This window comes from Chanos chanos, chromosome 13 (assembly GCF_902362185.1).
Source record: "Chanos chanos chromosome 13, fChaCha1.1, whole genome shotgun sequence".
Taxonomy (NCBI): Eukaryota; Metazoa; Chordata; class Actinopteri; order Gonorynchiformes; family Chanidae; genus Chanos; species Chanos chanos.
In genome coordinates this window covers 21,132,957-21,147,360 of record NC_044507.1, presented here as the reverse complement: position 1 = coordinate 21,147,360, position 14,404 = coordinate 21,132,957, and the positions used below count along the sequence as shown (strand labels likewise).

The 14,404-nt window shown below is 41.2% G+C and overlaps 2 protein-coding genes across 2 annotated transcripts; one reads left to right on the top strand and one right to left on the bottom strand.

The window, feature by feature from the left end:
- Positions 1-1,291: 1,291 nt before the first annotated feature.
- Positions 1,292-2,313, bottom strand: litafd (LITAF domain containing). The gene is made up of 4 exons (XM_030791000.1): positions 2,268-2,313; positions 1,933-2,037; positions 1,527-1,698; positions 1,292-1,406 (listed from the first exon to the last, which is right to left on the bottom strand). The coding sequence occupies exons 1-4, from the start codon at positions 2,311-2,313 to the stop codon at positions 1,292-1,294; spliced, it is 438 nt and encodes a 145-aa protein (XP_030646860.1).
- Positions 2,314-11,712: 9,399 nt separating this feature from the next.
- On the top strand, positions 11,713-14,149 carry ptx4 (pentraxin 4, long). The gene is made up of 3 exons (XM_030789761.1): positions 11,713-11,847; positions 12,021-12,843; positions 13,509-14,149. The coding sequence occupies exons 1-3, from the start codon at positions 11,713-11,715 to the stop codon at positions 14,147-14,149; spliced, it is 1,599 nt and encodes a 532-aa protein (XP_030645621.1).
- The last annotated feature ends 255 nt before the right edge of the window (positions 14,150-14,404 follow it).

Genomic DNA, 14,404 nt, shown 5'->3' with positions numbered 1-14,404 from the left:
CACAAATATTCCTGTATATTGCCTTTTTGCTGGAAAATGTATGTTGAATAAAATTTTCTATAAAAGCTTCCTCAATGATCACTATTAAAGTCATATTCTGTTCCCTTTTGGCTGGGGACAGACAGGCAATCTGCTGACTACCTCAGTGGAGTTTTGGTAATACCTCAGATCGAAACAGCCTCTTCCACAAAGAGATTTCATTGTGGCTATTGTCACATGAATGGCGGCGAAAGCAGCCAATCAGAGAACAAAGAAACTGGACAACATGACGTGCATGAATAATATTTAATACACTAGAGTTCTTTTAGTATACATCAGCACATAACTGCTACTGAAATTAAAATAGGTTGATTTAAAATAAAATCAAGAGGGGAAAAGAAAAGGTTTTTGAAGCGCTGTACAAAAAGTCAAATGGGATAAAATGTCAACTAAAGGCTTAGAATGAATTGCAGCCAAACCAGTGGTAGATTTGCTATCTGTAAAAACACAACTTCTATTAGTCCAGTGCAAGACATTCGCTGTGTCGTAAACATTTTGATGACACTGAAAAATAGTGCTGACAGTCACTGATGCTGCATGCAGGTGAGTCACTCGGGGCATAGGTGAGGCAGATAAAATGAAAAAAAAAAAAATACATTTGGTATTTGGTGTGTGTGTTTTTGGCACTTCTGACCTGGGTTCACCAACATCAGTAACTTATTTAACACCACTAGTTCCAACCCTTAAAGTCTGTTAATATTAAATATCTCTATGGAATGAGGAAGATTAGAATATACCACTAAAGGCTAAACATGTATGACACAGCTGAGAGAAAAAAACAACTTAATGATAAGAATATGCAGCAGTTAGATACTAGATACCAGGGTTGCAACGCCTTCATTTACATATTATAATTTTTGGGATGGTGAGGGGGTGGGGCTATGAAAAACAACAATAGTGGTTGAAATTACAGGATTGGGGATCAGATCATTATTTAAGACTGGTCTGGAGCATACAGGGGTTTTGTTGTTGTTGTTGTTGTTGTTGTTGCTGTTGTTTAATCATGGCACTAGCCACCATGTTGCTCATGTTGTAAAGTACTTTTCGTGCAATGTTGATGAGAGAAAAATGGAGCCAAATGTCTCAAAAATGCCAAATAATCCCTGTCCCTTCTTCCCTTTAATACTTTCTCTTGTTCCCTTGTCCCTTAAATACAGTAATGTTCCTTTTTGCTGCAATAATGGTATCTTTCAGCTTCTCTAGACCTGAGGAGTCCTCGTTGCTATAGTGCAGGTAAGGGTGGAGACCAGGGTCAACAACAACTTTTCTTCTCCACGTGGAGCACCTGGTTGCACCTGGGGCATGTGTGGTAAACGTCCTTGAAGAATTTGACAAAGAATGGGATGAGACAGCAGCCAATCACCAGCCTGGATCAGAAAATACACCACAGCTCAGCAATCACAGAAAAAACTCACCATTGTGTTTATAATTGCATGATTATATGATGGTGATGATGATGATGATGATTATCATTATTAGGTGCTTACCCGCACAGGATGAAGAGGATGCACATGAGCCAAGCGTAGGCGCCCACTTTGTACTGGACGTTGGTCAAGACCTGCTGCTGGCAGGTTACACATGTGGTCATGCCAGGGTTACGACCCAGTTCTGTCTCATAGCTGACAAACTTGTTTGTCTGAACACTGCTTTGGGAGTGGGCTGTGAAGAGATAGAGAAAGATCACTTCAGAGGAATGAATCTGTTTGTCAGCTCAGCTGTTTTTATGACCACGCACATTAACGACAGCGTGACCACTTTGTTTTTGCCTCTGCCCCCGGGAATGTCCACTGAACCGTATCAAGACGCATACAACTTCCACGTCATGACGCTGTTACAAACTATTTCTCTTTTACAAGCCAGGGTGGAGCGAGTAGAGAACACACACACACTAACCTTGTTTTGCCTGGGTTTGGGAGATGTTGCCATCGACAGCGGAGGCAGGGGGGGTAAAAGGAGTGTGCACGTGGTAAGGCTTGACAGCGTCAACTTTGCCCTCATCTGCAGACGTTAAAAGTGGCAACAGTTTTTAAAAAAATTATAAGTAAATAAATGAATAAATAAATAAAAGAACCGAACAGTGGGTGTAGACCCTGGAATGTCTAAATTCTGATTTGTATTCTTTCACAGCTACGGCACCAGTTTCAGAACTTATGCGAGAATATTAGTTCTCCTCTCTGTTAGGAGGACTGATGAAATCTGTGCTGTAGACAGAGGGGAGGTGTGTTCACCTGGGAGTGCATAGGGAGGAGGAGTTCCTGTACCGTCAGCGCTCATTATGGTCTTGTCTCACCGGGTCAGGCTGGAGGGAGAAAATCAGCTCATGGTCATTTTTTTATATATATTAAACATTGTGCCTTTTTTTTGCTCATAGTGCTCCATAAATGAATGCTTTCCTTGTCAACATCATCTGCAGTTTGGAGCATTGATTTGGTTTCCAGAGCTACAGACCTCTTCCCCTCAATTTCTTTAAACAAAATTATTTTTGATCTGACGACACAAAGGTTTGATGTAGCCATGTGTAGCCATTGGTGTAGCCATGGGACCAGCAGAAATGAAATAAAAATGGTTTGTGCCTTTGGCTCCAAAACAATGATCTTCTGTCGACCTATAGACCCTAGAGGTAGACTTACACAGAGATAGATCTGAGACTAGTTCTGTTCAGTGAAAACAATTTGTCTGACTTTGCCTTTACTCGTGCCTGCTTTGACAGTCCTGTGCTACTGAGAGCGTACAAATTCATGTTCGGCTAGTGACACCACTCAGCCAACACCACACTGCTCTGTCAAATCAGAAGTATTTCTACAAGACTTAGGAGATTCCTCCTCAAATCATTCAGATGATCTTATTCAGTCTTCAGAGCCAAGCACCTGCTCCTTTCTCAGCACTTCTGAACAGCCACCAGAGGGCAGTCTATGTATCATCTCTTTTCTGACCAGACCTGGTAATCGGGCCACACCTATTCTTTCACAGATACCTTACTGTACCTTCATTTTTCAGAACTAATCTTCCACAGATACCTTACTGTACCTTCATTTTTCAGAATTGGTTTTCCACAGATACCTTACTGTACCGTCATTTTTCAGAAGTAGTCTTCCACAGATACCTTACTGTACCTTAATTTTTCAGAACTAGTCTTCCAGATACCTTACTGTACCTTCATTTTTCAAAACTAGTCTTCCACAGATACCTTACTGTACCTTAATTTTTCAGAACTAGTCTTCCAAGATGTCTGACTGTACCTTCATTTTTCAGAACTGGTCTTCCACAGATACCTTACTGTACCTTCATTTTTCAGAACTAGTCTTCCACAGATACCTTACTGTACCTATATCAAACTCACTGTAAAAATATACACGTGACACATTTCCTTCACTCTCCCTCTCCGACAATTATGTAAAATGACAAGCCAAAAAAACCTGTCAGAGGACACATGTAAAAGAACTGAAGTTGAATGAATCAGAGGAGCCAAGCCCACTGAGAGGACCGGAATCCACCCAGAAGACGAGGAATGCTGCTCTGTGGCATGTTTGACCAGTTTACCAAACACTTAGATCCAAACTCTGATGTCTCTTCTGTTGTGTGAATCACCATCACACCTTTAGATAAAGATTTTAAATATCCTGGTTTCTTAAGACTCTGCCCTGAAACTGTCTGTCTGCACAGCTTACCGACAGTCTCTTGTTGGTTTTTTGACACTTGCCTGTAAAATTGGTGTGTGTCTGTGTTTAGTTAAGTGTTAATTAATAATCTTTGTATCTCTGATGAGAAATGAATGAACTACTGAAGCATGGTGTCTGATGATTGGCACCTTACACAGAAAAAAACAATTCGTATATAAAACCCAAATAACCACGCCAATTTGCAAAACTTCTCTGGTTGCCTCAGCACTTAAACACTTAAAGTTTGTCATTTCACCCTCCAGCAAGAATATACTCAGTCCAGGTGAGCCTGTTCCATTTACCAGCTGTTAATTCTGCCACCATTGAGATCTTGACTAATTACAGTTCAGGCTTTTCAGTTTTATTTTCAAAACAAGAATTTCAGTAAATGAACTTCAGCAGCCACTCCTTAACCCATGAAATGAGAAGAATTTGAATTTGTAGTCAAATAAATAAAATCCTTTAATTTCCTGACAATATATGCAGAGTACAGCAGAGTGCAAACATACCCTAAACAAGGTGTGGTAGGGTCAGAGACATTGGCATGACTCCGGAGAGGTGAATACTGTACGTCAAAGCATGGTCAGCACTTTACTGTCCATTTAAACAGTTCATGTCAACATCACTTTAACCCTCATTAGGCATTTTAGCTTCATAAACACCACATCTGATTAGATCCCTATCATTCGTTCACTTTCACACAGCAAATTCACACAGCACTTAACTATATGAGAAGCTTCAACTAGAAAACTCTTAAGCCAGAAATAAAAAACAAGACCAGAGGTGTCTTGTCTTTGTGTGTGTGTGTTGCATGAATTTGATCTTTAGGTTTAAGAATGCTAAATTCATTCCTTATTGACAGATGAAGAATTTTTCTAACATCTGCTTAAATCTAAAAATTATCCCAAGAGTTACACTAAATATTTACAAATCTGCATCCATGTTCACTTGTCCCCACCTTTCAAAATGGACATGAAAGAACCGTGGCATAGAAGCTAAGTTTGAGAACAATTTCTTAACAGACATCTCTTACCTGTCTTGTGTCTCACCACAGATAGTCGGAATAGAACCAGTCAGAGAAGAATGACTCTGCTATTACCTGTCTCTGTCACTCCGCCCACCTGCTGACGTTGCGTTTATGCCCACATGAATATGCATGAAACATGCACAGAATCATCGGGAGAGCTCTACAGGCGGGTGCATACTTCTTGTTATCTGAACCCGAACCTGTTTCCTTTACAGGAGTCTCCACCTGTTAAGTAGTCAGTGGGTATAAACATTCTGCTATCCCTATGAAAAGAAAACATAATCACAGCCACCTTGTTTTTTAAGCATCCAGTAAAGATAATACGTTGTGTACTTTTATGAATGGTTTGTAGTTTAAGTCTGAGTTTAACCTGTATTTTACTGAACACATGAATACATACACATGGAATGTATATGAATATATATGCATTGAAACATTTTCACATTTGAATGAAAATGTTTCAGTAAATGATCCCTGGGTTTAGGGCAAATTGGGAAATTTGGACACTGGGAAATTTGCACCATGACAGACTGATCAGGACTGATCTTTTGCTTTGACCTTTTGTCAAATGAAGTCCTTCTTCTGTAGCTGACAGTTGCACTTCCTGACGTCAGGCTTCATTGTCTAGTGAAAGAACTTCCTTTTTTGCAGCCAGACTGTTTTTAGCATGACTTTAAGCTGAGTTTTCTTTGTTCCATTATTTATTACCAGTGTATTCAGTCTCATGCTGTAAAGGGCTTTAATCTCTGACTAACTCTCTTGCAGTCGTAAAATGACACTGTTGTGTCGGATTTAACACGAGACACACATGCTATTGTTTATTTAACTAAGAACTCTTATCTTTTGAGTGAAAATGTTTCAGTAAGTGATTTACGGGCTCGCTGGGCTTGGGGCAAGGTTATGATCTGAAACTTTTTCGGCAGTGGGACAAAGCATAGGCGTGTCTGGGAGTGGGTCTCTCCCCGCTATGATGTCATGAATGCCGAGCCTGTCATCTGAGGGCTGCAGACGTGCCCTTTTGTGTTCCTGCGCTCTGGACTAGCCTGCCCCACAGCATTCTAACTCCCCAGAGAACCAAACCTTTCCCCGTTCTACATTCCAGGTGGTGATGCACAGGTGAAATTGTCTTGGTTACAGCCATCAGGCGTGGCTCTGCCCCGCCCTAATTCATCAATCGAAAATATGCTACCTCCCATCACTTGGACACAACACTCCCAGAGACCTCTAAATACTGACATGCACCTGGGTGGAAAACAATATCAAGCTTTTTTTGTGTGTGCAGACTGCAGTGTTTCTCTTTTCTGTAAAAGCTGAGACCACATGCTTCATGACAGAATCACGGCCACTTTCATATGTCAGACTGGATATTTTTCAACACGTCAAAGACACAGACACATTTCAGTTCAGTTCAGTTCAGTTCAGTTTTATTTGTATAGCGCTACTCTCAATAAACATTGTAACTAAGCAGCTTCGCCGGATGCCAGATCTGATACTGCTAGTAAGCAAGCTCAGGGCAGCAGTGGCAAGGAAAATCTTAGACTCAGACTCAGATAGAAAATCTTAGACTCAGACTCAGACAGGAAGAAACTTTGGCAGGAACCAAGACTGAGCAGGGTTAGCTCATCCTCCTGTGGTGTGCTGGGGGGGGGGGGGGGGGGGTTGCACACAGATAGTTAGGTATGCTCATTGTCAAGTAATGATTAAGGACAATGTACATCATGTGGTGAGTGCAAGCATGGACTCCAGCATGACTAGCTATGACAGCATGACTAAAAGGGAGAGCCAGGAGGTAAAGCAGACATGAGGGCTCCCTGGGACATATAGCGGTCAGCCACTCTACCATCAACAAATATGAGTGAACGCGTGAGAGTAGGAGGGGGCGACAGCGTCCAAACATCCCAGTTCGCCAAAACACACTATGCCCAAGGACCCTCCAGATCTGCTCCTTTACCTAATAAAAAGCTATTAACAAAAGGCTTGACTAAACAAATATGTTTTCAGCCTAGCCTTAAACATTGAGACTGTGTCTGAGTCTCAAACACTAATTGGGAAGCAGTTATGATTACTATTTTATCACCAAAAAAATTCATAGTCATTGCTTTATGATCCCAACAGGCAATAAATCCCAGCGGAGCAAGAGGTTCAACTGTTGTTGGATCCCTAGTTTGGAGATTTGGAGTATTAAATAAGAATCCAGGATTGTTCTTACTGTTTTCAATACATTTTGACACAGATCACAGTCTAGCTGCAGTAAGGGCTTGTTTGTATCCTAAGAGATTTTCTTTGCACGTAATATGAAGAACCTACAATTGAGACACTTGCCACTTCTGTTCCAGCCTCTGTGATGCCGGTTTAAGGGCTCGGGTCTGTTTAGTACAGCAGAGCACAGACTTCCTCCCGCTAAACCTTTTCTTCCAAAGCGGTACACTCGTGTCTGGAGTATCATGCAAGGTAGGATTTCAGCCCTCAGTCATCTGTCCAAGGCCAGCTGAACTGGACGGCTCTGTTATGAGTATGATTTAGTCAGGGGAGACAGGGAGCTTACGAAGGAAGTCTACCACTGAAGATGAAGTAAATTTGCCACCTATATGATGTTAGGGAGCTGATACATCAGTTGATGCAAATGCTAGTTCATAGATGATAAAGTAGTGATCTGAAATAATAGGGTTCACAGGAAAGACAGTAAAATTTTCCAGACAAACACCATGACTTAAATTCAAGTCTAGATTGTGATTACAGCAATGTGGCCTTTGTGCATTCTGACTGACTCCAACAAAGTCAAGAAGAGAAGTAAAGGCTATCTTCAGAGAGTTACTCAGAACAGCCACATGAATGTTAATGTCTCCAACAACCACTCTCTTATCAGTGCTAATGACCAGGTTAGACAAGAAGGCTGTAAACTCCTGTAAGAGTTCAGTAGAAAGTTCTGGGGGCCAGTAAACAGTCACAAAAGTGAAAGACTGAGAAGACACACTATTAATATCTAAGGCAGCAAGACTGAGAAGAAGTACTTGAAATGAGTTAATTTTGCAAATAGACTTTGACATAAAACTAGATTCATAAACAACTAGATTCATAACAGGAACACCACCTGCTCAATTATTTTGGCAATATCAGGGGGGAGTAGACTCACTCAGGAGAAGCAGGAGAAGAAACTCCTCTGATTTTAACTGTACCTCTGTCAGACACAAGACCCTATGACTGAGATGTGATGAGTTCATTTACACATGTTGCCTTCTAAGGAGACCCAGCGTTTAGTAATCCTAACTTCAGGCGTCCATGAGCACTGACACTAGTACTATCCACAGCTTAGGCTGCACTTATGTTAATTACAACAGGAAGACACGTTTCATTTCATGATCGACAGCGCACCTTTAACTGTTTCCTGACACTCAATAAAATAGTTGGCAGCATCCTTTTCCATCTCAGAGTTAAACTGTGTCTCTCTCAACCTGTCTCTGTGCTGGTACATTCTCCATTTCTGCTTTTACTCTAAACAGACCGCAGTGCATAAATGTACTGTAAAATTTCATGCAGTATTAAGGAACTGAAGAAAAATGTAATTTACATGAAAGCAATCCTTTCATTATTTTTCATGATTATATGCGTTTTGTTCTTTTCAGCAGTGAATGGAGCATCTCTACGCCCAGTAGCATCCTTCACTGAGTTTCACTGAGTCACACTATAGACGCCGATGTTATCACTTAACAACGTCTATTTTTTTTTTTTTTTTGGAGACCGAGTCTCGCCTCATTCTCTTTGAGTAAATCATCCGTCCCACAGGTACAGAAGGAGCTGAGTAATATTCATTGGTGGCTATGGAATGATAGCCACCAGTGCAGCTATGGAATGTTGTCCATTGATCATTAGATTACATTCTACATGTCAACAGGGTGATGTCACAGACACAAGTCCTTTACCCTCACCATAACATGCAGCTCCATGGTTTCTAAGGCAGCTTACACACACAGACACATACACACACAGACACAACATACCCAAACACGTACGAACACATACAGCAAACCCACATGCATACACACAGCACACGCACACACAGCACACGCACGCAGACACACATCTTAAACGTATTTAATTTGGCTTGAGTACATTTAAGACCTTAACTGTTCAGTTTTTAATATAGAGACCACCAGTAATGGATGGCTGGTATTGCTGAGTATTTTACTTTTTTAACATCCCCGTGGAAAAACCCTGCCTGACAGCTGCCGATAGCATATTTGTGTATATTTGAAAAAGCTGTCAGTTTAGAAGTGAGTATGCATGGACTGTGGAGATGGACAATAACAGAGGCCTTGCTGATCCAAGATCTGTGTCATGTGGCAGGCATTTTTGACATAAGGAACAGAAAGACTGGCATGAGCTTCAAACCTTCATCAAAGTCAATGAATCAGCAGTTTGTGTGTGTGTGTGTGAATGAGTGAGAGAGAGAGAGAGAGTGTGTGTGTGTGTGTGTGTGTGTGTGTGTGTGTGTGTGTGTGTGCGTGCGTGCTTGCAAGAAATGATCAGAAATTCAGTGTGAAAAAAGTTTCTTCAGGCCATGTACTGACAGTGTGTGACTCTGGTATGTGAGAAAGAACTCTTTTAACGTCACAGACGGTAAGGAAGTCTGCTATATGATAAACATCAAGTTTTTTTTTTCTACGGCACCAAACAATACTCTAGTATCAACACAATTAAACCATTAGGACCAAATTTGTTCAGCAAATTACCTAAATTATGTAAGTCTACAAATAATGTTTTTAAAGTGTTGAGCATAGCGTCCAATGAGAGGAGTCCATTTCTCAGGGCTGTGTAAACCACTGAGTGGCCACAAGCCACTGAGCATAAACGGAACTGAAGAAAAAGAATGGACAGACAGAGCAGTAACCGCATAATCCGTACAGAATAATAATAATGGACAGATAGAGCAGTAACCATATGAACTGTACTGAATAATAATAATGGATAGAGCAGTAACCACATAACCCGTACAGAATAATAATAATGGATAGAGCAGTAACCGTCTAAACCGTACTGAATAATAATAATGGATAGAGCAGTAACAGCATAACCCGTACAGAATAATAGTAATGGATAGAGCAGTAACCATATGAACTGTACTGAATAATAATAATGGACAGACAGAGCAGTAACCGCATAACCCGTACAGAATAATAATAATGGATAGAGCAGTAACTGTCTAAACTGTACTGAATAATAATAATGGACAGATACAGCAGTAACAGTGTGAACTGTACTGAATAATAATAATGGATAGAGCAGTAACCATATGAACTGTACTGAATAATAATAATGGACAGACAGAGCAGTAACCATATAAACTGTACTGAATAATAATAATGGATAGAGCAGTAACCATATGAACTGTACTGAATAATAATTATGGACAGATACAGCAGTAACAGTGTGAACTGTACTGAATAATAATAATGGATAGAGCAGTAACAGTGTGAACTGTACAGAATAATAATAATGGATAGAGCACTAACACTGTAACAGTGTGAACTGTACTGAATAATAATAATGGACAGACAGAGCAGTAACCATATAAACTGTACTGAATAATAATAATGGACAGATATAGCAGTAACAGTGTGAACTGTACTGAATAATAATAATGGACAGACAGAGCAGTAACTGTCTAAACTGTACTGAATAATAATAATGGACAGATAGAGCAGTAACAGTGTAACAGTGTGAACTGTACTGAATAATAATAATGGACAGATAGAGCAGTAACTGTCTAAACTGTACTGAATAATAATAATGGACAGACAGAGCAGTAGCAGTGTGAACTGCACTGAATAATAATAATGGACAGATACAGCAGTAACAGTGTGAACTGTACTGAATAATAATAATGGACAGACAGAGCAGTAACTGTCTAAACCGTACTGAATAATAAAAATGGACAGATAGAGCAGTAACAGTGTAACAGTGTGAACTGCACTGAATAAAAAGAATGGACAGATAGAGCAGTAGCAGTGTCACAGTGTGAACTGCACTGAATAAAAAGAATGGGCAGATAGAGCAGTAACAGTGTCACAGTGTAACAGTGTGAACTGTACTGAATAATAATAATGGACAGATAGAGCAGTAACAGTGTCACAGTGTAACAGTGTGAACTGCACTGAATAAAAAGAATGGGCAGGTAGAGCAGTAACAACAGAGGGAGCTAAGCAGCCTTGCTCTGATCTGCTATGAACCTCAGTGCTTAAGGGATCTTACTTCTCTTTTACCATGTGTTGGTTTGTTTTATACCTTTTAAAGACAGAGTAAAGTTCGGCTGTTAGGATCATGAGGCACTCTATCCCTTTATGGGATGTCCTTCATTCAGGCCGTTATGCGTTATGTAAAGTAATCCCCTGCCACAGAGACAAATGAGAGAGTGAGTGAGATGTGGCCCAGTTTTGCACAGTTACATTTTTTTCACCTTCACTTTTATCCGGTCCACTCTTGGCACGTCTCTGCCTCGCTGTATCTCGTTCTGTTCAGCTTCAGTGATTCATGACCAAACACACCCACATTCCCAATGAAAAATCAAAGCAATGACGCAGTGACAAAAATGCAATGACAATGTTAAAAATCATTTTTTTAATTCTCTATCAAATATATAAAACAGAATCTGATAAATTAGATTTTTTTTTTAATCTACATATGTACCTATGTACGCACATATGTGAATTCCTATGTGTGGGTGGGTGTGTGTTCGTACACAGAAGAGAGTGTGTGTGTGCGCTCGTGTGTGTGTGTGTGTGTGTGAGCAAAAGCCTGTTCTGCTAAAGCCATCTTGCAGCTCTAAATTCTCTCTGCTGAGGATTTGGAAGCTGTGGCGATGGGAGGGTCATTCATCCCAGCCCTTAGTAGTTTGTTTCCCCTCTGTATAAAACCTAACTGTGAACTCCGACAGATCTTCATTCTGCAGAACCTGATAGAGAAGCAAGCTCTTGTACCCTGATCATTATGATGTGTAGGAGAGTCACTCCTGGCCTCTTCATGATCATAGTTTACCTCTGTGTTCGGCAGACCTCAGAACAGGTACCAGGGCAAATGGAAGTGAGGAAGCCCCTATACCAGAGGCTGAGGAGACTGGATGAACAGGTTTGTGCTTTAGTAGCACTCTCACATAATCTGTATCTTCAAACTCTCCGGAGCATAACGATGAGCTAAAAATAGGTCAATGAAAATCTGTAAAGCAATTAAAAGAACTGTTGTGTTATGCTATGAACTGTTCACTTGCACTAACTGATGTTTGATTGGATCTGTCATCGTAGTTCAGGAGATTTCAAGAGGTCACCCTCAACCATCTTCAAAGCATTGCTGAAAACTACAACATCTCCTACAGCATAGACACCCGCTTCCAATTACTTACCCAGCAGTATGAGAGCCTGTCCAGAGACTTTCAGTCATTCAAAGCCTCAGCAGACCAGGACCTCAGTTCCCTTAAGTCCTGGTCTAAGAAGTTCCAGAAGAAGACAAAGAGGCTGGACCTGAGACTGGCTAATGTGGAAAGAGCCCTAAGAGAGAACAACAGGCTCAACCACAGACATGTCCAGGAGCACAGGACAGTGATTGCAAACCTAACACAGGAGCTCCGTGAGCAACGGAATCTCACTGGTTCCATGGAGGCGTACAAGGAGGAGGTTCAGAGTGGGATTGGTGTCCTCCAAGACGCCCTCACACAGCAGCAGGAGCAGATGAAACAGCTGAGCGAACAAATCCAGGCCATGCAGAGAGCTGGTGTTTTCTCCAGCACAGGGTCTCCACGCTCTGAGGACCCTCTCACGTCTAACCGTACTCCACAAGGTCTTGTCCCTGCCATGCTGACAAAGAGAGTTAAGCCCAAAGTCCAGCCCAAAGTTTCTAAAGAGGACAGAGTGAGAAACAGGCTTCTTCCTTTCACTTCCACCTCACAACCACGAGTTTTCCCAGAAGGCCGCAGGCTGAGAGACAGGAAACAGGGATCTGCACAGACCAGCACGCTGCCTCCAGAGCCTCCAGCTCTACCCAAGGAACATTCACAGATCCAGAGCCTCCTGCAGCTTCCACTCAGACACAAGATTCCGCAGCACCACATACCAAAGAAAGCAGCATCAAGTATGTACCCAAAGAAACAGGTTTTGAACCCATATGTTACTCAGGGCATTGTAAATGATCCACATGGAGAGAGTATTATTTTAAATATTCATTTCACAAAATAACAGTGTTATTTTGAATACACGCTTTAAATATGCACTTAGATTTAATCTTACAGAGATTACATTAACTACAAAGGTTGAAAGCAAAAGTTCTCAAGAGTTATCTTAAATATTTTCAGCAATCTGGGCAGTAAGAATTTTGCATTCTCCCATATTTGTAATTCGACTCAAACAACATCGAGAGAGAGGAATTTACTGAGAGTCCTTGGAAACTAGCAACATTCTTGAGTCTGGTAATCCCAGTCTGAGCATCTCAGAGTTACTGTCACATCTGCAGAACACATTTACAAAAGCTCCTCATTTTCTTTCTTTCTTTATTTATCTGAGCAACAAGAGGAGGGAAAACAGATTTTACTAAAGGTACCATTTTCCTGACAGACTGATGGGTGCTGCAAATGATATTGTTTTGTTTGTAATACTTGTGAGATCTTAAAGAGATTTTTAATCCAGTCCATTCCATTCCATTAATTTAATCTGGCACATCTGTATTTAAATCTTAAACAGTAAAGCTGTGCTGATGATCGCGTTTTACCTTGACTTTAACCACTTTATCATATTTCACAGTATGCAATGTACATTCGGCGCTCCTGTTCCCATCTGCATCGGCGCAAAACTATGTTACTTTCCGGAAGGGTTTCTCTGCTGGAATTCATGAGATATCAATCTGTACGTGGCTGAAAGTGGATGCAGATTATGTTGGCACGTTGCTGTCTTACGCCACCGAGGACAATGACAACAAGTTGGTCCTCTATGGTCGCAACTCAAGCATACAAGGTAGCATGGATTTCGTGATTGGTGATCCCGCATACCGCGAACTATCCATTGGGAATATTCTGGATGGCCGCTGGCACCACATCTGCGTCATATGGTCCTCCATTGAGGGACGATTTTGGCATTACACAGACCGCCGCCTGACCTCCACCGGTTCAAAGTTCCAGAAAGGCTACGAAATTCCTTCCGGGGGGTTCATGGTTTTAGGACAGGAGCAGGATACAGTGGGAGGTGGCTTTGACATCGCCGAAGCTTTCGTGGGCAGACTGGCAGGTTTTGCTTTGTGGTCCCGAGTCTTGACCCCTGGCGAGGTATCCGGGGTTGCCACAGGTAGAGGACTGCCCAGAGGAGCGGTGCTGACCCTGGATGATGTGGATCAGTTGCATGGCTCCGTTCAGCAAGTCAGCTGTGAATGCTTGGAACATTGTATCTGATGTCAACACAAAAGGATCAGAACTATTTTTTAAAAGTTAATTACATGTTAAGATTCAAGAGGTGTGCCCCTCTCATCGTACTTTTCACGTAAATCTAATTTCACGCAAAATACCCTACAAAGATGTCCCTTAAGTATTCGAACACCCCTGTTAATACTGAGGCAACATTTAAATAAAAAGTTTGTATTTTATGAAAATGTCACAGACATTGGCTGAGATTAGGTAATGGAGTGCAGTAGAATACTGACAGACTAA

Bases quoted from the DNA above. Each gene is read 5' to 3' on its own strand.
- litafd (XM_030791000.1), bottom strand. From the start codon at position 2,313: ATGAGCGCTGACGGTACAGGAACTCCTCCTCCCTATGCACTCCCAG. The intron at 2,038-2,267 runs GTGAACACACCT...TAACGTCTGCAG, and splicing joins TCCTCCCTATGCACTCCCAG to ATGAGGGCAAAGTTGACGCT. The intron at 1,699-1,932 runs GTTAGTGTGTGT...ATCTCTTCACAG, and splicing joins CCAAACCCAGGCAAAACAAG to CCCACTCCCAAAGCAGTGTT.
- ptx4 (XM_030789761.1), top strand. From the start codon at position 11,713: ATGTGTAGGAGAGTCACTCCTGGCCTCTTCATGATCATAGTTTACCTC. The intron at 11,848-12,020 runs GTTTGTGCTTTA...CTGTCATCGTAG, and splicing joins TGAGGAGACTGGATGAACAG to TTCAGGAGATTTCAAGAGGT. The intron at 12,844-13,508 runs GTATGTACCCAA...CATATTTCACAG, and splicing joins ACCAAAGAAAGCAGCATCAA to TATGCAATGTACATTCGGCG.